This window comes from Arvicanthis niloticus, chromosome 1 (genome assembly GCF_011762505.2).
Source record: "Arvicanthis niloticus isolate mArvNil1 chromosome 1, mArvNil1.pat.X, whole genome shotgun sequence".
In the NCBI taxonomy this organism is placed as follows: Eukaryota; Metazoa; Chordata; class Mammalia; order Rodentia; family Muridae; genus Arvicanthis; species Arvicanthis niloticus.
The window spans coordinates 46,298,169-46,322,339 of record NC_047658.1 but is presented as its reverse complement, the minus strand read 5'-3'; the positions used below and the strand labels follow the sequence as shown (position 1 = coordinate 46,322,339).

The following is a 24,171-nucleotide window of genomic DNA, read 5'->3' as shown; positions in this document are numbered from 1 at the left end:
AGGCTGACATTTGACATTTGACATTTCAACTAGATTAATTCCCTCCACACACCTTAAAGAAGGATACAGACACATGCAGGAGAAATACATGAAACAGGAAAAGAGGAATGAATCCAGATACTGAACTTCAAACCCTTTCCTTCTTCAGCACCAACAGAAAACATTGGCACTCTAGAGCTAATCAATCTGTCAGGTAGAATAATTGGTAAGCACTAGTAACAGCTAATAATAACAGTCACTAACATTTATCGGGTGCTTACTTTGAACTAGCCGCTGGGCTGAGCTGATTACATGCATTAACACATTGAATCTTAACACTAAACCTGTGAGGCAGGAACTATTGCTAGTTGTATTTTATAGGAGGGGAAAATGAAACTTGGAAGCACTCAGATTTGGCTCAAGGTCACAAGAAGAGATGAGATTCAAACCCAAGCCTATGAGTCCAAAGTGCCTGGTTGACAACCATAATAGATGCTTCCCTCCCTACCAAGCAAAAAATTCCCTGCCTCCAGGGAATGCCCAACTTCAAAGTCTCTAGCACAAATGAACCAGAGGTCACACATTCTTCTTGTGCCCCCTGGAATAGTAAGCAGGACACAAAGGCGGCTGTAATCTGGAGATAGTGTTGGCTCTCCCTCCTTTAAGCATATTCTTTATCCCTGACCTCAGTAGTCCGAAGATAGGCAGGTAAAAGGAAACAGAATGAAATGTATCAATAGTCATAGAGACTGTTCTCAGTACCAGACAGGAGCTCACATCCCCTATCTCCTATGAGGTATCACAACACCCATCTCATATATCCCTGACTCAGGGGCTTCAAACTTGCTAAGTATTGACTGTGTCTTCCTTTCCAGATTGCAGGCTTTGAGAAGCTGAGTATCTAGACATTTCCATTTTTATAGTAACAATTCAAGTCGACAATCAGAGGTTGATAATAATCATACATTTTGAATATTTTTCCATAAGGTAGAAGTGATTATTATTTTTTTGCTATGAGCAAATGGAATAATGTAGCCAATTTTCTGGAGATGTGACATTCTATAGGTTGAAATTTTTGTAGTTTCCTTACTGTTTTTCTTAAGTTCAAGCCAATCAAATGGAAGGTAGCTCTTGTGGAGATAAATTTGGCAAGAAGGTTAGATTTATAATCTGAGGCCATAAAATGAAGCAGAACTGTGCAATGCAGGGAACTCATTATAAAAAGAACAAAACGGCTTGAGCTTAATCCAGCAGCTCAAAGGGAGAAGGGGTTGGGAGTTCTTGTTTATTAAGCCTGCAAGCCTCATGCCCAGTCTGAGAATGCAGAATCCCAGTTGACCCCAGCAACCCTCTTATTCTTTCCCTGACAGGTAAGTCATTTCCCCCACCCCGCCCCTTTATAGATCAGACAAGAAAAGCCCAGAAAGCTCAAGTTTCCCAAGATCACTAGCTACTTAGGTCATCAAAAGTCATTACCAGGTCTCCATAATTCTGAACTGGAACTCTTTCCAGCCCAGAACACAACCTCCACAGTGGGAACTTGGAAGCCAACAGAACATCCATCTGTGATAGGGAAGAGACACGGGACTGTCCCACTCCTACTGAGAGTCAGTAGTTTCTCAGAGAAATAAGCCAAAGCTACAAGACCTCTGCAAAATGTTGCCTGCAAACACAGGACTATAAAATAAGAAAAGGTGTTCCACCCTTAACAGTTACCAGTAGAGACCTTTCAAAGCCTTCCATCTTAGCCATATCAACCCCTTCCCAGCCACTTGTACTGAGTAAGAAGCAACTTCAGCTCTCATTCCTGCCCTGCCCCAAAGAGCAGTGCTAACCCATATGTAAGTTTCCTTCATCCCATCTCTCCTCTGGCATCTCTGTGGAGAGATGGCATTCTGAAATGCTTAAAAAAAAAAAAAAGCATCTGGGGAATTTTTCTCTGATGAGTTCTCCCAAGACTCTAAGAACATGAGCCTTCTAAAAAGTCAAACACAGAACATGGGCTTCTTCCTCTCCAACTTCTAAATGCCAAGGAAATTCTTTTACCTTTTAAACCACCAGGTCAAAATCAAAAGAGGACAGATAAATAACCAGGGATTATTATGGTTTTCCTGAACCTGTCACTGAACAAGAGACTCATATGTCACCAAGCTTTGCATGGCTTACAGATTGTCGTAGGGATGAGTTAAAATGTTAATGCTTTTTACATAAAACCACAGCATCATTTATATAAGTGTGACCTGAGCTCAGACTTAATTCAAGCCAAGAGATAGTTTGACTTGCTGTGCAGTGACTGTCTGTGGATGAATGGACAATAAACTGGTCCTGAATGCTAGAGGAGAAAACGTGGCTGGGATTCAAGTGGTTTTCCCTGGCACGCAGCCTCCTCTTTAATAAAGACATAAAGTGACACTTGGACTCCATGTAACACCTGGACACAAGATCTATTACTGGTGACTTGTCTAAAAGATAAACAAATAAAGGTTTGGGTTACAACCTTTGTGGTGTAACTCATCTCCAAAATGAGTATTGATATGATACAGATAAATATGCTTTGAAAGATCCAGTCTTCATAGAGGTCCTTGGGCTTAGAATCTGTTCTTTTGAGGGTGAGATGGAGAAAAGGCTAACCCTTTACTGCTGTGACTTCTGTTCATCCCTTTGGCTGGAAAGCCACGACACTGTGATGTTAGACTAATAGAGAATAGGAAATGCAGAAAAGACCCATTTCTTTTTTTCCTTTTGGCTCTTCTTCCCTCCTTCCCCTCTAGGCACAGAGTATCAAGACATTGAGACAGAGAAAACCTGCCCTGAGTCACAATCACCTTCAGAAGACTCCTTTGTGCGAAGCTGAGGGGCTGCCCTCTTACACCAGAGCCCACCGCCATCATCATCAACACCACCGCCCACAGACCTCGAGGCCTGACAGCCCTGTGCTGCCCAGGAACCTAAGGGTTCCTATGTGGATTAACTGATATGTGGTCCTTTGAGGCTTCAAGCACAGGCCTGTGACAAGGACTAAGGAGGTGGCATGTGGTCAGTTGCCCTCCAAAGTGGGCATCAGCCCTAAAATGCAAGGTTGGAACTGATGTGCAAATTTCCTTCGGTCCATCCCTCTTCTCCCTTCTGTGGGGATGGCTTTCTGACATGCTTTAGAAAACTCCCTCTGGGGATGCTTCTCTGACCAAACACTCTTAACCGTTCCAAAGAAATGAGCAGAGGCTGGGCTTTAACAGGAGGGTGTAAAAATCTGGATTCCCAGAAGAGAAGAGGAAGAAAAGCACATACTTACTAGATTCTGAGCGTGGTAGTCTGTATTTTTGCAGCTTATATTTTCCAGATGAGCAGTTTAGAGATACATGATATAGAATATATACTGTACATTTGCTGAAATTATATTAAAAGCACTATTTTAATTCTTCCTCTGTCTCATGCTGTCATCTGTTACGCTTCCTGTGTCTCTGAGTGAAACAAGCCGAACCAGAGTGTGCTTCTAGCTGTGTGTATTCTATATTTATGGGCTTTGACATGATCAAAAGAGCATAGGCTTTGGAGTCAAAACAGACCCAAATCCAATCCTCCTCGTAGCACTTGCTACTAATAGGATGCTGGTTGCAAGATCTGACATGACGGAGCCTCAGTGTCATCTGCAAAGTGGGAACATTAATGGCTGCTTTAAAGTAACTGTGTTGAGAGACTTCACTGGCAGTGCACGTGAAGGCGCCAAATTCAGTGTTCTGCACAAAAACTGTCATTGTTGTTTCCACAACCTGAAGCTGGAATTTGATTCCACTGTACCTGATAAGCTGCTGTAAGTAACTCAGTAGTCCTCCATACTCAATTTTCTTTCTGAGTCTCCTACTGTATAAACCTGGGAAAGGAAGAGAATATCCTCAGCTCAACACACCTGTATTGTTCAATATAGTCCTCAATGGTCAATGGATTCTTAGTATATAAATAAGCCTTGGACAGCTAGCCCTGAACCACAGGCCTTCAGGGCTCTGTCTGACTTTATCCTCATTCATCTACCACAATCCCAGCACTCAGTTCTCTTTCTCTGGATCCACATGTCTCATCATGGGCAGAGCTGTAACTGCCTTTCTATATACTATCAAGCTTCTTCCCAATAAGCTGGTTTCACTTCCATATCCTTACTACTTCACTGGCTGCACTCTCACCTCCATAGGCAGGTTGGGCAGGTCCATCGTGCCACTTGCCTGCACCTTAGAGATGCTTCTGTCCCATTGTGCAATCACACTGGAGCTCTGGGGACAGATGCTTCCAGATCCAGTCTATGTGTTGTTTATCCAGGCAAGTGCCTACCCTAGATGCTTCACTTCTCCTGTGGGGCTAGCTCTGAATACTTAACTACTTTCTTCATGCCCACTGTAGCCTGGATCTCACCTCATTCTTGGTTATCCTTTGCTGTTGAGCTCATCCAAGAATCAAAGCTTATTAAGCCAGTATTCTCTGAAGATGGTACCCATCTCATTCTTGCTTTATCTTGCTTTTCTGCTCCAGACCTTAGGGAAAAAGTGAGCTCGTCCTACTTTCAAGGCCTGATCACCAGATCAGTGGGTCCTTTGGACTCCTCTTTAGCATGCCCCAGTTATTTATGTGATTGGTTTTTTTTATCTTCATGAGGCAACATGATTTATTCTATCCAGCATAACCCCCCCCCCAAAAAAAAATGCAATTTCAACAGCCTCTGTCCTGACACAAAAAGATACTAAGTCAACTGAAAAAGTGGTTAGTGTTTCCTTCCTAAGTGAGCTGGCTTCACCTCTGAAAAGTCAGTGGAGGCAGAGGAAGGCAGAGAGCTGTTGCTTAAGGTGTCAGCACATGTGGTCCCCCAGGGTGTTGCTGTTTGGTTCATTTATTTTATTGGGGTTTTGATGTTGTTGTTTTGGTGGTGGTGCTGGAAAACTTACAGAAAGAATTTCCTTCCCTTCATTTAATCTCTTAAAAATCACTGTTTCTTATTTGTAGTCAGGAGATTAACACTTTGAAAGTTAGTAATCCACAAGAGATCTAGTCACGGGGGTTGTTCAAAGAATCCACAGAGACGAGATGGATTAGATCAAACCTCAAAGACCATACCTTCTGCATGTCCTATATCAGCAACCATGGATGACCATGGACTAAAACCAAATACACATTCATCCATCGGGAGTTTTGATTTCACCTTTGCCCCAGTCTCTGGTTTGCTAGTTGCACACATAGTGTTTCATTCAACTAGATTCAAAGCAGGTTCATTCTTTGGCTTCTACTGGACTCAGCCACTTGTGCAGCCATTTTGTCAGAGTTCTTTGTTTTCTTTTTACTTAAAGAACTTCCATAAAACTGTTTCTGTAACCCTTATTCTTGTCTACAGTTAATCTGCAGGAAGAGACTAGTTTCTTTTCTGGAATGTCTTTGAAAGGTAACCTTTCTGAGTATCTTCAATCATGGAATCTCCAGGTGTGTATTCATCAGAGGCCATTTCCTGTCTTCTGTATTCCTCATGTGATAATTAAGAGGTGAAATAAGAAAACCTGGGAGCTGGAGAGATGGCTCAGTGGTTAAGAGCACTTACTGCTTTTCCAGAGGTCCTGGAAATAAATAAATAAATCATTTTACAAAAAAAGAAAAGAAAAAAGAAAAGAAACCACAAGAACACAAAGGTGGATTGAAAAGTGCAAGGGTCCCTATGTCCAACACACAGCACAGCCCCATGACCTTGACCTTGATGTGGCTGAAGTCCTCGTCTACAAAGGGGAGGAAGCATTTCCCTGTGAAGCTTCTCTGTATTCCAGGACAGCAAGGACCCACAAGTTAAAAGTCTTCCCAGTGACATGGGGGTAGAGACACTCTACACTGAGACTTCATACCCCTCCACTTAGCATCCTTCTAGCCTACCCTTCATGTTCTTTGGAGAATTATTCTGCATTGAGCAAACTACACTGCCATACAGAAATCAATGTTCAAAGTTGGTTAAAAAGGAGGAGGAGCAGAAGCAGGAGGAAGAGGAGGCAAAGAATGACCCAAGGAAAATGTCAATTACTGCTCCTATTTCTAAAGTCGCCACTATCTACTTCTACAAGTTGTATGCAAGCGATGTTATATAACAGTATGCTACTAAAGGGGGGCATTCCTGCAAACTAGGACACTGGAAACAAGATTTTTACCTATAGCACAACTATGCCTGGAAACGTGACTTTTGAAGGAGCAATTATTGGAAAGCATTTTCTCAGAAGATATCAGTAGATCAATCTTAGGGGGGGAAATTACCCAGAAAACTACTCAGGAGAAGAGATACAAAATGAGATTCATGCAAGATTGAGGAAGGGACTTAATGAATACATAGCAATTCTCACCCTGATTGGTCTCACACTGTACATGGTGTCCTGCACTCCCTGGAAATGTGTTCCCTTGATGGTTAATTCTGCTTGGATGTTTCTCAGCATTAAAGACTGTGGTAAAGCATCAACAAAAACTCTGTAGAGTTCTCTGCACGTAGTAGGCACTCTGTACTGGGAGAGCTGGGCTGCTCAGTGGAAAGTGCAGGTGACAGGTTGGTCTTCTGGCTCAGAAGCTTACTACTCTCTCAGATTAGCAAGCCAGGTTTTACTCAGAACCTTAGTCTCTATATGGCTATGAAATAGAGAGGTGGCAGCCTACTTGATGGAGACATCATGAGTTTAGCCATGTGTGGCCACAGTGTCCCCTGTGGGGATCAAGATGTAATAAACTTCATGGTAAGTAAACTTTGTGTAAGTATCACCCATGACCACCTAAATACCAGTCAGCTCTGTACTGTTTTGCATAGTCTTCTACAGTATCTTCTCAGTCAATGTCTTAATTTCCATTATTTTTACTTGATAAAGGAGGCTTGCCTCTCCTGTTAAAGCCTTATTCTATTCAGTTGAGAACCCCAGGCTCATTCCATTTACACACACCCCTCCCTGCCCTGAGTTCCGGTCCGACCTGTGACTGAAGGTCCTGGTGTAGTTGTGAAGTTTGCATTCTCCCATTCCTACTTCTCCCCCACTCCTCCAAACATGGCTCCAGGAGGAGATGTAGAAGTCAAAAAGAGGGGCAGTGGATACCACACTTGCAGCCATCACTAGCCATGATTAGTGTGGGGGGAGGCAGTCTTTATATGGCCTAGCTGAAGGAAGAGTCAATACCGGGGAGCTTGCCTTTTTTTTTAATTTATTTTTGTTTTTTGTGATTTGTCTGCTTTTGTTTTGAGTAGCATCTCAAATGAACAGCAAAGGGCTTCATTCCTCTGCAGTAAGTGCCCACTCCTGCAATATGTTAAGCCACTGCAAAGCCCTGCATCTACAATACATCATCTGCCCTAACTAGTTGGGCTCTGAGTAGGCGGTAATTGAAACAGGGCCATTCCCACTTGTGTGTCTAAGTCACTTCAAAAGCTGTCATTGCCCCCCCCCCTCCTTAGCCTCATGTCTCCAGTGTTCTCCTGCACCACCCCACCCTAGCTGGATAGTGACAAGTCAGCCAGCCTATGTGTTGGTGTGACTTGTAACCAATGTGCATTCATAGAAACTGTCAAAACAATTACTTTCTAGGCCCTGCCCCTCAAATACAGGGAGGGTAACTAGATAGTATTCCTTTTCATGGACATCAAACCTCTCAATCCAAAAAAAAAAAGGCTTCTCATTCCTGTCCTCAAATTTTTATATGGGAAGGGGTAGAAAGAGATGGGAGGAAGTCATTAATAATGCCAAGTTTTCTGAAAGAAATTTTTAAACTCAGCATCTCTAACTCTCTATCTCTATCTCTATCTCTACCTCTATCTCTCCCTCTCCTTCTCCTCTTCCTCTCCTACCCCTTCCTCCCTGTCTCCCCTCCCTCTCTCTCTCTGGATGCCACTATAACATACTGAAATAATCTAATAAGGCAGGGCAGCCAACAAATGATAGTAATGAGAGATGCCACAACCTCAAAAGAAGCCTCTCAAATAAGCTGCACTGTCAGCTACATTGCACCTGGATGCTCTGCAACCTTTTCAACATCAGCTAATTATTTCTGCATAGATCTGATAACTTCCTCAAAGCACATTCATCCAGGGCCTGGCACAGGGCCATGTATTCTCTGAGACCTAAGGAGAGCTCTAGCGAGTCCCTGTATCCAATAAGAATGTAACATAGTATGATGAAGATTGAGCCTGAACACAAGAAAAAGACACTGTAAGAACCCTAAAGAGCCAAGCACTCCCACTGAATGGGAGGGATGTGAGGATGACAGGATTCCACAGAGAAGAGAATCCCAAGTAGCTGAATGGCTAAATAGGATGTCTATCATATCTCTAAGACATGGTATATGTATCATTTAGGACCCATATGTGATGTTTAGTGTCCCATGAAAATTGGTATCTGAACTCAGGTAGGGCCTGACTGCAAAAGTAACATGACCTAAGATGACAGTAGCAGTCTACTAAAGCATGAGGATACATTTAACTCTTTTATTACATTAATCTATCTGTATATGTGTGCTGAGCACATTATGTATGGAGGTCAGAGAACAACTTACAGGAATCACTTCTCTCCTTCCAGCATGTGGGTACCAAGTATCAAACTTCAGTCATTAGGCTTGTTGGCAAGCGCCTATATCCACCCTGAGCCATCTCACTAGCCCCTACTATAAACTCTTTATAAAGCTCTGTCACCCATTTTATCAGCAGCAACAGTATGTACAGACCATTTTGTACCAGCCTGTAGGTGTAGGCTTGAGTCTTCATTCCCTCCTTATTGATGTGAAGGATACTATGGCCAGTCTAGGAAGCCTGTGAGGATTCATGGGATAACATACTTAAAGCACTTAGGACTAGATGTTACATCTAGAAGATGTCCAAGAACTAAGAGCTGGCTTCTTTCACTCATATTTCCAGATCATCTGACCGAGGCAAAATTCAAACATGCCTAACTTGCATGGGTAAATAATTATAACAGCAATTATCTCCCCCAGGACAATTATTTGCCATCGCCATTTGCACCGACTCAAATTACATGCATAAAGAGCAAGAATCACCCATTGGCAGATAAACGTAATTAAATTGGGAGAATGACATCCAGTGGCTGGCTGGATTAATAAAAGAAATGTATTCCCCAGAGATATTTAAGAATGCTTCTCCAAGCAGGATATTTCTTTTTAAGCTTGTCGTTTGAATTCAAATTATGTATTAATTCCTTCCCCCAAATCATTGTGCATTCAGTCTTAGAAATATATACCTCTAAAAAAAGCTATGCCTGTGACAATCAGCCACAAATCCTCTTGATCTTTGTGTAACTGTGTAGATAAGGCAATATTCTGGATGAAAAAAAATCTCAGCAAATAAATATTTTATCTTGATGATGTGTTCTCTGATTTGAGTGAAGTAACCCAGACCCCAAAAAAGACAGACAGTGCATGCTTTCTCTAACATGTGGAATGCTAGATTTTAAGTTTTAGATATGTGCGCTTCAATCCAAATAACTACGGAAGTTAGAAAGCTAAGTAAGGAGCCAGTGGGGAGGAAGGGATCTTCCAAAGGAGAAATAAACTACGGTGTTATAAAGACAGAAGAGGGAACTAGATTGAGAACCTGATTTTAAGCAGGATGCAAAAGAGCATTATATGTGTTATAGTGTCCAAGAGCATAATAGCCGCATGCAGAACTGAAAAGGCTTTAGAAACCCCATTTATAAACTCTCTGAATTTCTCACAACAAATGGTAATGATTAACAGGGCTTCATGTCTGTGAACCTGAAGTAAAATGGATGTTTTTCCTTCCAACGTCACCATTGTTCTTTGACTTAGGAACACGGGGCTGGGGTTCTATTCCTGAGTCCCTGTCTCCTGTTTATGGCTCTAAGTGCCACAAGAGCATCAGTATCTGTTTGTCACATGGATTTTTATGCAGCTTTTCACTTGTGCATGTTGGTGACAGTCTATAGTGGTACACTTCTAAGGTGCTCTGAATACTTCTGTGAGGCAGTGATAAGGACACCATAAAAATTTATTTTACCACTGGATAAATTCCAAAGAGGGGGGCTATCCTTGACAGTAGTTTTCACTTTGTTCCTGTCGCAAAAGGGAATAGAACCATCTATCCCTAAATGACAGCCAAAGAGGACCGCAAGGCTACTGGCCTAAAGGAACAATTCAATCATCTTTTTCTTCTTCATATAAGGGGGAAAAAACTTGTATCCAAAGCAATTGGAGAAGTAAGAATGAGTACACACTTGGGTTGTCCTTAGTGCACGGGTCATGCCTATCTTTGAGGATTCCGGGCTGCATTAAAAATGAGCTGTGAAAGAAAACACTTTCTGGAAGCATCAGTGAGGTCAAAGATGCTGCTCTTTTTTTTACCTCTGGAAGACATTTAATAAATTCATTTAAATGCTTAACCAAACTGAGACTTCATCAGAAGGATTCTTGTGTTGGTGGGTTTTTTTTTTTTTTTTTTTTTTTTTTTTTATTAGAAAGTTATTCACCTGGCCTTGGAGCTCATGACTACAATCTCAAACTCTTAGGAGGCTGAGAAAACTGGCTCCAAAGTCCAAGGCCAACCTGAGCTACATCTTGAGATCCTGTCTTAAAACATGTACATCCAAAAAAAAAAAAAAAAAAAAAAACCTAAATTCCAAGTCTGTGCAAATGGGGCTTGTCCTGTAGACATTGATGGTACATGTGTGAACTGGTGTTGTGATAAATCCATGTTTCTTTCCTGGCAGGTGTGAGCTTGGATTCAGGGCTGTGGCCTTATTTGCTTAAATCAGTACATCTTTCTATTGTGGGCATAGAAAGCATAGATAAATTTCTGTTAGTGGGTAAATATGAGTGCTTTACTTGTTGTAGGGCAAACCCTAACCTACATGGAAGCCATACTTGCCTGATTCATGTGTGAAGTGTTTCAACCATTACAGCAGGAACTACACTTTCCCATCCTTGGTGGCACATGTAACTTGCAAACATGCTTGCATATATACCTAGCAGACATATGCTTTGTAATGACTATAAACCATTTTCTAAGGCAAAGGGAAAAATTTGAAAACTATAGGTTATTACTATATTCCTAGATCTGTTGGCTAAATACTGGTAAAATGTGATTTACCTGCACCCCCAACAAATGAAACAATAAGTTCAATGCAGTCTCCATGAAAACCTCAACAGTTTCTGTTGAAACTGAGAAAAAACTTCCCAAATCACATTAAGTATGAGCTTAGGCATCACCATTGAAGATTTAAAAATATGATAAAAATAGCTAGGAATAAGAACCTTCAAAATCAGCATGTTAATGAAGATCTCCCATTTTTAAAAGTGGCATCCTCACAAGACCAATCAAGAGAAGCATATCAAGAGCTCAGAAAAGTATCCATAAATAGGCATTTATGTATGTGTGACCTATAACATATTAGCTAAAAAAAAAATCATTTCAAATCTGAGAGAAAAACATTAGACAATTCAATTAATAGTTCAAAGAAACAAATTGGAAATAAATTTGATACATTACTGTTTGCCAAAGACAAATCCAATGGAATTTACATAAATAAAAATGCACAAAAACCATAAAGATGAGAGAGAAAGAGAAGAATACATAATTTGGGAATTTGTCAAAAGATATAAAATAGCAAAAAAAAAAAAACAAAAACAAAAAAAAACCATAAATGAAAGGCTAGTTAGGCCTGACTATTTCAAAGCTAATGTATCTTTATTCTTAAATCCAAGGCAGCCCAGACATAATCAAGAGACTTAAAATATCTATAAACAACAATACACACACACACACACACACACACACACATCTTCTTTCATGTGTGAGTGTGTGTATAAGAGAAGAAAGAGGGGAGAAGTAAAGAGGAGGGAAGGAGGGATGGCAGGAGGGATGGTGGGAGGACAGGAGTGTGGGAGGGGGTGCTTAATCTCACAATTCCAGAGGTTACCACTGCCCTCCCTGCCCCTGTAAATCTGACAGACAAAGCTCAGATAAAGCCACCCTCGTCCTCCACATGTTTAGACTCACTAAGCAAACAAACATAATCTTTCAAAGGACCTGGTTTTACCCAGTGTTCATCTAAAATTCTGGCAAAACATTCACACTGAAGCTATCTCCTGCCAAGACACATGGCAAGTGCTAGAGCATAATTTAGTATAGTTACTCCAGGAAATCTGGCATGGTCTGTAAAATGTTAAATGCTCACACAGTATGATCCCGGAAAATATAAATAATAATAAAACCCAGTATGATCCAGAAACTGTTATTTCTCATCAACCACTTTTGTAAAGGAAAAGGCCCAGCAGGATTACATTTGCAGGGATCTTTGGTGATTGGGATTTGAGTTCCTGGCCATTCTCTGTCTTTACCCAGTGACTCATGTAGAGTATGGTAAAACCTACAGTTCCAATCCCCTCTCCCAGATATCAATTCTAACACCACTGCCTCCTTCTATATCCAGCACAAATACAGCAGCCCTCACCTGACCTTCAAGGATACATTTCCAAGACTCCTTGTGCATGCCTGGGATACCACATAATTTTTTCTGTATGTTCATTCTTATGTTAAAATTCCACATTTCATTCTAAGTATATTATAACTTCCTTTTAGACTAGTTGGGTAGCCATGAACTTTGGAGCCATTATTAAGTAAACAAACTCTTAGACCATAGGCACTGTAAGACTGTGATAGTAAATCTGATAATCAAGAAATGAATCATGGGTAGTATCCTAGAGTTACTGTTGTGATGAAACACAATTACAAAAAACTCATGGGGGAGGAAAGGGTTTATTTGGCTTATATATCCTGAATCACCGTCCATTGAGAGAAGCCAAGACAGGAACTCAAACTGAACGGGAACCCAGACATGGAGGCTAATGCAGAGGCCATGGGAGGGTGTTACAAATTGGCTTGCTCCTCATGACTTGTTCAGCTTGTTTTCTTATAGAATCCAGGACCACCATCCCAGGGATAGCGCCACCTAAAATGTGGCCCTCTCACATCAACCAGTCACTTATTAAGAATATAAGTTCTCAACCTTGGTAATGATATGACCCTTTAATACAGTCCCTTATGTAACAATGACCACCAATCATAAAATTATTTTCATTGCTCTTTTATAACAGTAATTTTGCTACTGCTATAAATTGTAGAGCAAATACCTGTAACTTCCAATGGTCTTTTTGAGGGGTTGCAACTCACAGGTTGAAAACTACGGCTTTTCAACCTGATCTTATGGTAGCATTTTTACAGTTGGTGTTCCCTCCTCTAAGATGGCTATATTTGTGTCAAGATGACGTAAGACTAGCCAGCACAGGCAGGTAACATGTACAGACAGCATGGATACTTGGAAAGGGGGAATATTCACCTCTCAGCAGAACCAGGAAAGATTTTATAACAGTATTCCTAATAGACCAAAATTTAAAACTTAAGAACTATTCACTTCTGGAATTTTCTATCTAATGTTCTTAATTTTGATTGCCCAAAGGTCACTGAAATCATGGATAGTGAAAGCACAGAACAGAGAGACAAACACATCTGTGTTGAGGAACAATGGTGCTTCCTGGGATCAGCCCATTGATCTGGACTCCTTGCCAAAGGTTCAAACCTTTATTCATGTAATAGCTTCCATGTGGCATCTTACCCAATCCTGTAATCCCTAGAAGGAACACACTTTCAAATGTGTCCGGGCTCCACAGGCAGAAGCTTGGGAAGTCTTAATAAACCAGAAAACTCTGCGGTGACATATGAGAATCCAGTGGCTCTACCTTTTTTTTCCAGTTCCTACTACTCAGTTACTAGAAACCAAAGTTTGCTGCCAGAACCCATAATCCTTTGCTGTCACAGCACCTATACTCACTATCATATTTAGACATATATACTATATTTCCTCTTTAGAAATATTTTTGTAGATAATATCTCTGTGTCTTGCCACATTCTTTGACCATGATTACTTCAGATAATACCTTAAATCACATTAAGTAGATTTCTGTCCAGTCACCTAGAAAGGCAATTTATGTGGCCTTTTTAGGAGGTCATGACATCCAGAGTACTTTACCCATACACCTTTTTATGAATGACCAGACTTTTGCTAAAGCCATGAGATAGAGAGAACTAACCATGTCTTTTTTGTTTCATTTTTCATTAAACTTTTTTTATACAATATATTTTGATGACGGAGTCTTATAGTTTATCTCCTCATCCCAATTCAGATCAGGTACCCTGGACTGACAGCTCACTATGTCTAGACAGGACTTTAGATTTTTCTATAATAGTATGGCCTTTCCTGATTCTTCAACAAGAGGGTTAGTAGTTAATGCAAGGCCATCTGACTACTGGGAGGTGGAGCTAGAATTTGAAGCCTGGCATGCTTTCCTTTAAGACTCAGTATTTTCCCTCTGCCATGCTGCTTATTTTTCAAAATGCAATCTGAAGTCCATATCTTGTGTGAGCAAGATTTCACTCTCAGGCAGGGATTGCATGCAACTAAAGAGGTCACAAGAAGACTCCATGGTGCCTGAAGACATAGTGGATATTATGTCATGTCTCAGTCCACCCTTCTAGTAGACAACTGTAACTTATCCCCCTAATTGGAACAGACCTCGGTGGCAGAAAGTATTTTCCCAGAAGGGTATCACAGACCTTGTAATAGCCGTGGGAACTACCAGTGTTCTGGAATAGGCATGTACATTCCGTAGCAGAATAAAACGTTCAACAAAGACATCATCAGGCTGAGAGACCATCATCACTTTGGGTAGCAATTCAAGATCTGCTCTAACCCCCCATAGTTCAGAGACACCCTTAACTTTTGACTTGGACCCATTTGGTTACAATTCTTAGTCTGATTCCTAACTAATTCTCCAACATTCATATCCTCTCAGGACTCAGCCTGCCCAGGTAGATGTGTACATCCAGAGAAAGGGAGGTAGTCAGTGGTGACTGTCTTAGAAGAAGTAGAGGGAAATGTCATAGCACTGACTAGAAGGACATCAGGTGATGCCCGAGAGAATACTGTGTATGTGCTCGGCTCAGTAGGTAGCCTGGTAGCCACATGTGGCTTCTGAGCATTAAGGTACAGCTAGGTTATCCAAGGACAGGAATTTTAAACTTGGGTTTGGTTTGTTTGTTTGTTTAAGTTGGATTTTCATGTTTAATTCTGTGAAACAGAACAGTCCTAGACATTCCTCCTGAATCCTGTTGGAAGAGGATTGGTTGATGTGACAGCCTTCTTCTCTTCTTCCTCTTCCTCTTCCTCCTCCTCTTATTCCTCCTCTTCTTCTTCCTCCTTCTCTTCTTCCTCTGTTTCCTTCTCCTGTTCTTGGAAATTTATTACTCTGGAAGCTTCCTAAAATATACACATCCACATATATAAAAATAAAATAGAGTTACCCTATAATGGAGCAACAATTTTCCTACTGGTTACCACAATATAATAAATAAAATGCCCCCCTTAAGAATGGGTTACCTCTTTTTGTATTTGCTGGCAAATGAGGTCCTATAAGCCCCCAATTACAGATGGTTGCCATTGCTAGTGGTTGTCCTCCAGAACTTGACTGACTAAAAGACCTTATTGTCGGAGACACCACACACTTGAGTTATAGAGCATGGGAAAATAAACCTGGTTCTCAACTGGAAACTTCATCCCTACTTGATACCTTTCATAGTGATGGACAGTGCTATGTAAGCTACCAGAGGACAAAAAGAAAAACTACTCTTACCCAGATGTGAGCCCTGAGAGCTCTATCAATGACTAGCCTGGCAAGATATGCCACTGGCTCAGTAGTAGCATGAATATCATGGAAGTACGTAACCACTTCCTAAGACCATTTAAAGGCCACACCACAATTTGAAACCCATACCTGGTATCTTTTGGGGGCCAAGAACCTGAGGCTAAACGAAGAAGACCCCAGAGAAGAACACATCATTCTTACTAAATGGGCACAGTATTAAACTGACTCCTAATGACTCATTCTTATATCCGCAGATTAGTGTATCAGCTAACCCCCATCGGAGAAGCTTCATATTTGCAGTAGATGGCAACTCACACAGAGACCCCCAATGGGTCAAGGTACAGAGAAAAAAAAAAAGACTGTGGAATGTTTGGCCCTAATAAGACATCTATAACATGTAGTGTCCTCCCAAGGCTCAGGGGTCAAACAGAAGAGGGTAGAAAGACTGTAAGAGCCATAAGCACTAGATGACCACATGGAAACAGACTTTTCTGAACACAGCAGGGAAGTTGTACATATTAATTCACAGCAGATGAAATAGCACTCACAAGGTCTGTGCAGGCTCAAGACAGACAAAATACATCGAGGAGAGGGGAGATGGGTATGGATCCCACTTCTAGCTAAGGAGCTACTGGTGGTTGGTAGCTACTGAGAGAGGGAGAGACAATTTTAAAAGGTGCAGCCCCTAGTGGGTTGAACACCCTCAGTGAAAGCCACACATCCCATAGTGTAAGGGCAGCACAAATTGTATTTGATGATTTTTTTTTTTTTTTTAAGGATACAAAGTAAGATGGGGAAGAAAAAGCAGATAGATCTGGGAGGAGTATGGGAAGGGGAGACTATGATATGATCAAAACACATTATATTAAGTTCTCAAATTAAACATGAAGAAAATAAAAATTGTAATATTGAAAATTAAGAAACTTGGCCCTTATATTCAGAAAAAAAAATCTGCAGCAAGATTTAGAAAGCTTTATCCCACTTGCAATATCAGATATATATATCAACTTTTCTTGGGAGGAAAAAAAATAATGAGAGTCCTTTTCATTATTTCTCTCTGCCAAGAGCCTGGCCTTGCATTTGATCTGATTTCCTGGCTGGAGCTTGGCCACATTATTTTCTTCAAGGACCCATCCAAGGTTGCCGGCAGCTGGTGCTCACAGTAATCCAAGCCAATGATCAAGTAGCAGAGTCTGCTACCACGTGCTGGTATCTACTTCCCTCTGCTCCATTCTCTCCAAGATCCTCCAGTCTCCTCGAGATCAAAACTGTGCTGAGTGTGAGCTTCAGAGAACGAATCAACAGTATAGCAGCCTCCCATTCCCGGGCCAGGGAAAATCAGCCTTCTCTGGCTTCTAACAGGTTATTTCTATTTCAAAACACAGCTGTATCTTTTCAGTGTTAAGATACTGCCATAGCTAGAGACTGGATGAACCTGAAGTTGTTATTCTATCCCTCTCCCAGAGAAGAATCACTATTCCCTATATAAAAGGCAATCGCGACTCAAACCAATGGAAACAGTAGGTTAGCTAGGCCTAGAAGACTGAAGTCCTGCAGTATAACATTGAAAAAATGGACATTTTCCACCCCTTCTTGAGTGGAAATGACTTCTAATACAGAAAATTCATAGTGAAGCCAGACAAACAATAACAAAAATCCAACAACTATTTTCTGACTACACATATCTTGTACCAGTCAGTAAAAAGGGTTCAAAACAGTTTAGCAGAACACAAAGGCTACAACCTTTAAGATAGGCAGTTAGGATGCAGTTTCATCAATACACCTTATACCCTGTGTGAGGCGGTGGGTTGTGAAAGGTATCCTGGTTCCCAGTTCAGTTAAGGCTAGAAAGCCCGGAGACCCTGAAGAGATGGTAGCCGTTTTGCCTGTTCTTGGGCACCAGGTCCCTGTAGCTAAAGCCTCAAACAACCCCCCCCCAACCACCCCCCCCAACGCAGTAGAGAGGTTTGTGGCCATCAGTCATGTAAGGACAATGCCCCAAGGCCCTCCCTCCACTTATAGAGGATGTGACCTATAGTCATACGGGCTCAAGACAGATCTCCATTTTAATGAGGTACCTAAAGGCCTGGAGGGCTTAGCCAATAAACTCTCCTTCCCAGACACTTCTCCCTGCAAAAGGTATTTAACCTCAGGCCCACCCTGAGAAGTGAGGTACGGTTTTACTCATCCACTTTCCGCCATGACAATAAATGCCTTAAAACCATGGACTGCCTCTTCTCGACGGGATCCGCTGTGGGGAGCCATGGAGAAGGCCTTCGTCTGGTAGAGCTGCTGTCTAGTCTCCTGTAGAAGGCCTCTCTGCCCTCCCAACCATGGCCTCCACCAAGCCCACTGCCACTGACAAGCCAAGGACTAGCCCCACTGGATCCAGCCCTTTGGACCCCACTCTGTTTTCAGCTCTTCCACAGCTCCCATTGGCATCTGGGTGTCCAAGAGCCTGAGAACCAGAGAGCCCCAGCCTTGCTACAGGCTCAGAGACCTTCAAGCCAGCTCTGGCTGTCCGGCACTTCACACTGCACTTCCTCACTCCTGGAGGGGCTTCCCTATGGCCCCGCCCAGCGACGGCGTGGGGTAAGCACGGTCAAAACTCTCATGTCCTGCCTCCCCAAGGTGCTGAGCCCTGTGGCAGAGCAAATGCGGTACCCCATTAATCCTACAACCCTGTAATGGTTTGAATATAGAATGGCTCTCATGGACTCATGTATGAGATGCTGGCGGCACCATTATGGGAAGTTGTGGAAACTTCAGGATCTGTCTGGAGAAAGTAGGTCACCGGATATGTGCCTTTGAGGATTCTACCTAACACCTAATCCACTACTCTATGCTTCTTCCTGTCCACCATGTCATGAAGCCTCTCCATGCTGTGCGTTCTTGACACCATGATACCTGTCCAAGAGCATGAAGCCAACTTCTTATGGATGAGACCTTTAAACCACGAACCAATAAGTAACTTCTTTTATAGGTGGGTCTGCCAAGAGTGGGGGAAAACGCCCTAACTGGGGGAGGCACCATTCTATGGACTCTTGTCCCATAGTGAATGGAAAAGAAAAGCGGAGTGTGCCAAGATCATAGCAACAACAACAAAAAAAGTAATGAATACAACCCTGCCCTCCACCCCAGGACTCACTAAATGATGCAGCAGAGTCCCAAGCCATTTAACCAGATTTAAACCCTTTGTGGCACCACTCTTTACTCCTTGACTTCTGCCGCTAAAATTTACTGTGTACAAGATCTGGAAACTATACGATGTGAGTGCTTCTTTCTTCCTAATGGAAAGGGCTACCTACATCAACAGCATTCTCAGCACGGAGAGGGTATGGTGCTTCTAGGGACTGTGCTTGACCTACTGCAGTGGAAACGTCTGGTGAGCTCACTGTAGAAGAAAGAGAGCCCACATGATACAACACTGACTCTACATCACATTCTGCCTCAAGCTCTTCCCACGTTTTTCTTCTTTCCTATCATTTATCTTTTCTACCAATTCTTGGTGCATTACTGGATCTATGATGAACCAGCACTTCCAGAAAAGATTAATGAGTCGTTCCTTTTGCACTTGCTTTTTTCTCTTGGCCCTTTCTCCCCTTCAGTCAAGCAGTCCGTTCCTGTGTTCACTGCTTTAGGAGAGTGATGTGATAAAGGAGCAGAGGAATTAGCCGTTGTAAAAGCAAGGCCTTTGGCAACGGAATCATCAAGATGGAGAGCCAGACTGAGAAATAGAAGTTACAGCCTTTGATACAAAGCCATCCACCAAGGAGAAAAGAATTCCCCAGGCTTCAAGAAGCAGTACTCAGAAAGGGGGTAGTAAGAAACAGTACAGCCACAGTAGGCTTGCAAGAAGTGCAGAGAACTTCATGTTCTTAACCAAAATGGTTAATACAGTCAACTTGACAGGACCCCAAATCACCTAGGAGACTAACCTCTGGGCCTATCTGTAATTTTCTTTTTAAATTTATTTTTTTATTGGATATTTTTATTTAAAATGTCATCCCCTTTCCCAGTTTACCCCCAGAAACCCCTTATTCCTTCCCCCATCCCTCTGTTTCTATGAAGGTGTTCCCCCACCCACCCACCCTCAAATTCCCCAGCACTGGAGCATTAAGGCTTCATAAGACCAAGGGCCTCTCCTCCCATTGATGCCTGACAAGGCCATCCTCTGCTACATATGTGACTGGAGTCATGGGTCCCTCCATGTGTACTACTTGGCTGGTGGTTTAGTCCCTGGGAGCTCTGGGGGATCTGGTTGGTTAATATTGTTGTTCTTCCTATGGGGTTGCAAACCCGTTCAGCTCCTTCAGTCCTTTCTCTAACTCCTCCATGATCAGTCTAATGGTTGGCTGCAAGCATCTACCTCTGTATTTGTGAGGCTCTGGCAGAGCCTCTCAGGAGACAGCTAGTTTCTAGATCGATTGCATGGGCATCAATCCATATGTGAGCTGAGTATCAACATCCTTGTCTCTGCCTCCCGATGTAATGTGACCAGCTGCCTCATGCTCCTACCTTCATGCCTTCCCCATCATGACAGACCCTTCCTTGTTTACATAGATTTGTTAGGTATTTTGTTACAGCTGTGAGAGAAGCAACGTATATGGAGCCCTACAGAACTGACACTATTTCCTGACACTATTGGAGCTGAGCCTGACCAGGTAGGAAAAACAGATTCAGTTCTAGGAGGAGCTGCATGATCTTTATCACATCTGCTGGGTAGAGTGGCAGAAATCAAATCACCTCCAGAGAACTGCTTACAGGATTTACTAATCACAGATACATAATAGCATGCTGGAAGCAGATAGTCAGAAGAATCAGGAACATTTTAGAAGGTCCTGAGTTGGTTGTATATCATTTCTAGCTCAAAATTAGTCATGCCGAGAGCTCTTTCTTACACCCTGGAAGCTGGCAACCACTGCAATTGAGGGCTTCCTTTTCACCAGCCTTTTGCTTCAACCCCAACCACCCCTATTAGTCAGACCCCAGTACTTGCTGTTAATGGTTCCCATTGCACCACAGGAGGTGAAAATTTAGATGGTGTCAGAAGAGTATACCTGTGCTCAGAAAATATGGCAAGAGCTAGAGAAAAGAGAGTTTCAGATGGAGAAAGCACAGGACAACCTTTCATATGCTCACATGATCCTGAGGACCAACTGGACTATGATTGCTTTAGATGATTCAGAGTATAAATATAAACTCAGGGAAAGAACAAAAAAAAAATCCCCAATTATTTGGGAGTACATTCTTGCCACCGTGGAGATCAGGTACAAATTAAATTCATAGGAAATCATTCCTGACTTGGTGAAGTAAAATACGTATCTACCACATCTATTTGACATGAAAAGTGTAGGCCTTGCCTCTATCTAAACTCTCAGTGTCCACATAGCTGCCTGATCTGAGGTTTTCACCAGATGAGACCAAAGAACCAGGGGTAGGCGGCACATCAGCTGGAGCCAGAGTCATTAAGACCAAGTCAAGTGTAGCCACAATGAAGTAAAAGACTCCTCCTAAGCCTCAGCCCCATCTAGGCAGCTCTCGTGATCCTTATGTATCAGAATAAAAACTATTCAACAGAGGGATGAAAAGCTTCTTTAAGTGAGTCAGCCTTTGCTAAATAATTCAAGAGCTGACTTAAACAGGAGGAGGGAGAAGGAAGATGTTAATAACCTTGATGACTGGTATGGGAAGAAAAGCAAACTCTAGACCCAAGCAGAGGACATCAAGGTGGCCTGTGTGGGGTTTAGTGGGCTGGGGGCATTGTTGAGTGAGCCCAGGAGAATTGTGGGTGTCCCACATTAGGATAGAAGGGCAACAGTGTCTGAGAGGGAGAACCTGCTGGTGGAGCTAAACCAGTATGTCAATCATTCCAGGTAAAGTACTCATTGGTTGTCTCATCCCACCATGATTGACCTCAATGGCATCCTTCCCACTAGTAAGAACAGTGTTCTACTTGGTGACAGGACAAGCTAGTGAAACTGAGCTCAAGGACCCACGATAGAAACTTCTAGAAGTAAGCAACTCTTTTTAACAACTGCATCCTTCTATAGCACAAGGAGAGAAATCCAGGCTCAGTAGGATGATATGTTCTCCATATGGCAACCATACTCTTCCTCTGACTTCTTAGGCCTGTCTAGAGCCCCCCCTGAAGTCTAGATTTTTCTGAATTTTGAGGGGAGACTTCAGCATGTTGTTCTTCTAAATAGACTGGCTCCTCTGGCCATGCTGGTTATGACTATTTCTTGGAAGGGGTTGCTGATAACAGAAATTTCTTTTCCAATTGATGTTAGAATTTAATCCCTAATATGAGATACTAGGAAATGATGCTGGAAAAGACTTGTTTCTTTTGATGGGTCACTCTGAGGCTTTTGTTTTGGATGTAGAACCGCTGGAGGGTCTTGACTATGGCAACTCTGCAGATTACACTAGAGATATGAGGGCTCCCAATTCTAGCTGGGAAGTACAATGACAGGGACAATGGTTTAAACCAATCACATGATTCTAGAGCTGAGATTTCACTCAGGTCTTTCTGGGTAGTCAGGCTTGGCTTTGAGTTTCTAAGGAAGCAATGGCATGGAGGGGGAGGGAGCCCATGGGACTACAGAGGATGAGCAAGCACTGGGCATCAGAGAAAGATTCCAGCATCTAGTGTTGACTGAGGGCTCCAGGTATTATCAGCCCATGGTTTGCTTGGCCAGGAGGAGTTGGGTCCTGAAAGACCTAATAAACTCGGGCTTGCTGCCCAGCTCCTCTTCAATTCTGAGGATCTGCTTGTATTTGTCCAGGCACTCAGATTGGCAAAGGGCATTCATTTTGATCTGCCCAGCATAAAGCCTGAACACTAAGTCAGCAATGAAAATATCCTCAGTCTCCCCAAAGCAATGGGATACCATAATGCCCCAGTCATTGTACTGGGCCAGTTTGGTACACCTGTAGTTGACTCGGTCACATAGCTGGTCTGATTCCCTTTGAGCAGGAGACAATTGTAGGGCTTCTGGCCCACAGCCTAAGCAGTCCACTTAGGGTTGGTCACCATGAGATCATTTCCAATCACCTGGATGCCTGCACTAGCTGTGAACTTCTGCCAAACTTCACAGTCAGGCTGGTCAAATGGGCCTTTGGTGCATATCACTGAATAATCTCAGATGAAAGATTTGTAGAGTTCAGCCGGCTGGTCAGCTGTAGTGTAGTTGCTGGTGTCATCAGGAGACTTGAAGTCCTGAAGAAGTCAGAAGCAGCCACATTCATGCTGATGACAACCTGATTAGTGTCACCCAGCCTTCTTGGTTACATTACTCAGAAGTTGCAGTAGCTCTGGGAGCTCCAGAACTCCAGGATGTTAGGTGTAAATTTGCCTTCATCACTTACATTCTCCACCACCTACGTCTCTATGCACATTGGCTTTCTGAAAACTGGACACACTCATAGAGAAGAAGATCATGAACCCTTGCATGGCCAGTTTGTTGCCAACATGAGAACCACTGTTGATCATGTTGAACACCAAAGGAGACAGGACAACTTTAGAGTTTCTAGCTATGTCAATAATGTGAATGTACAGAGGCACCCCGTTTTTCACAGCACCAGCTTTTCAGATAGCCGGGGACACCCCAGGATGGCATTTGCACTATGTTTAGATTTCTTTTCAATCCCATCCATCATACTATTCTCTATTCCACAGCCTTAAATTTCTTGCGAGCCAGAGCAAGTATAACAGTTCTACTAATGTGTCCCTTCTCTGTGGGGCCATGGGAGCCACGGAGCTCTGGGGAAGCAGGCCTGGAGAAAGACTGGGGTAATCTCATTCTGAGATCAGCAGGAGTAGGATAGCGCCTCTCCCTCTCATTCTGATTTCGGCAGGAGTAGGATGGTTCCCCTCTCTGCCCTGGGCCTGCATGTCCCAGCCCACGTAGATATGTGCCCCTCACCTGTGCCCCTCACCTTTGCCCCACCATGAGGTCACATAGCCCAGTAGCTAGGTTAAACTTCCTTTCCCCTTATAAGGTCATGTCCAGTAGCCCCACCAGATGAGGTCACATAGCCCACGCTCTCTGCAGGCAGACGCCTTACGGGCTGCGCGGCTCCTACTCATCCTAATAGCCCCTGCTTACCGACCCCAAAGATTTAAATAGCCTTTGTCCTCCCATTAGATTAGCTGTCTCACTGAAGCCTGTCTGTTGTCATTGTGCTCACCAGCCACCTGAGGTCTCCATCCTCCCTGTCATTCCTGCCTTAGTTCCCTGCTCAGGCACCACCAGTTGGGACCCCAACCACACTAATAAGGGTGGGGAAGCAGAGCCTGAATGACACTTCCCCCATGTACTGCACTGTATCACTGTCCTGGAGTTCCAGGGCCTCTTAGAAGCCAACAGAGGCACAACAGCTTGTTAGAGATCTTTGAAGTACAGACATCAACCACAACATTGGGCTTACCACAAGATTCAAAGATCTCACTACCATGGATCCTGATACTAGACATAG

General features: G+C 42.8%; 1 protein-coding gene and 1 pseudogene across 1 annotated transcript in view; one reads left to right on the top strand and one right to left on the bottom strand.

Moving 5' to 3' along the window:
- The window catches only part of Slco3a1 (solute carrier organic anion transporter family member 3A1), a 282,952-nt gene extending 279,552 nt beyond the window's left edge, over positions 1–3,400 (top strand). Inside the window, exon 11 of the mRNA XM_034499330.2 lies at positions 2,751–3,400. Coding sequence (XP_034355221.1) covers positions 2,751–2,833 — 83 coding nt within the window. The 3' untranslated portion in view covers positions 2,834–3,400. The remainder of the gene's footprint in view (positions 1–2,750) is intronic.
- Positions 3,401–22,367: 18,967 nt separating this feature from the next.
- Positions 22,368–23,349, bottom strand: LOC117709818 (alpha-enolase pseudogene; annotated as a pseudogene).
- Between the last annotated feature and the right edge of the window lie 822 nt (positions 23,350–24,171).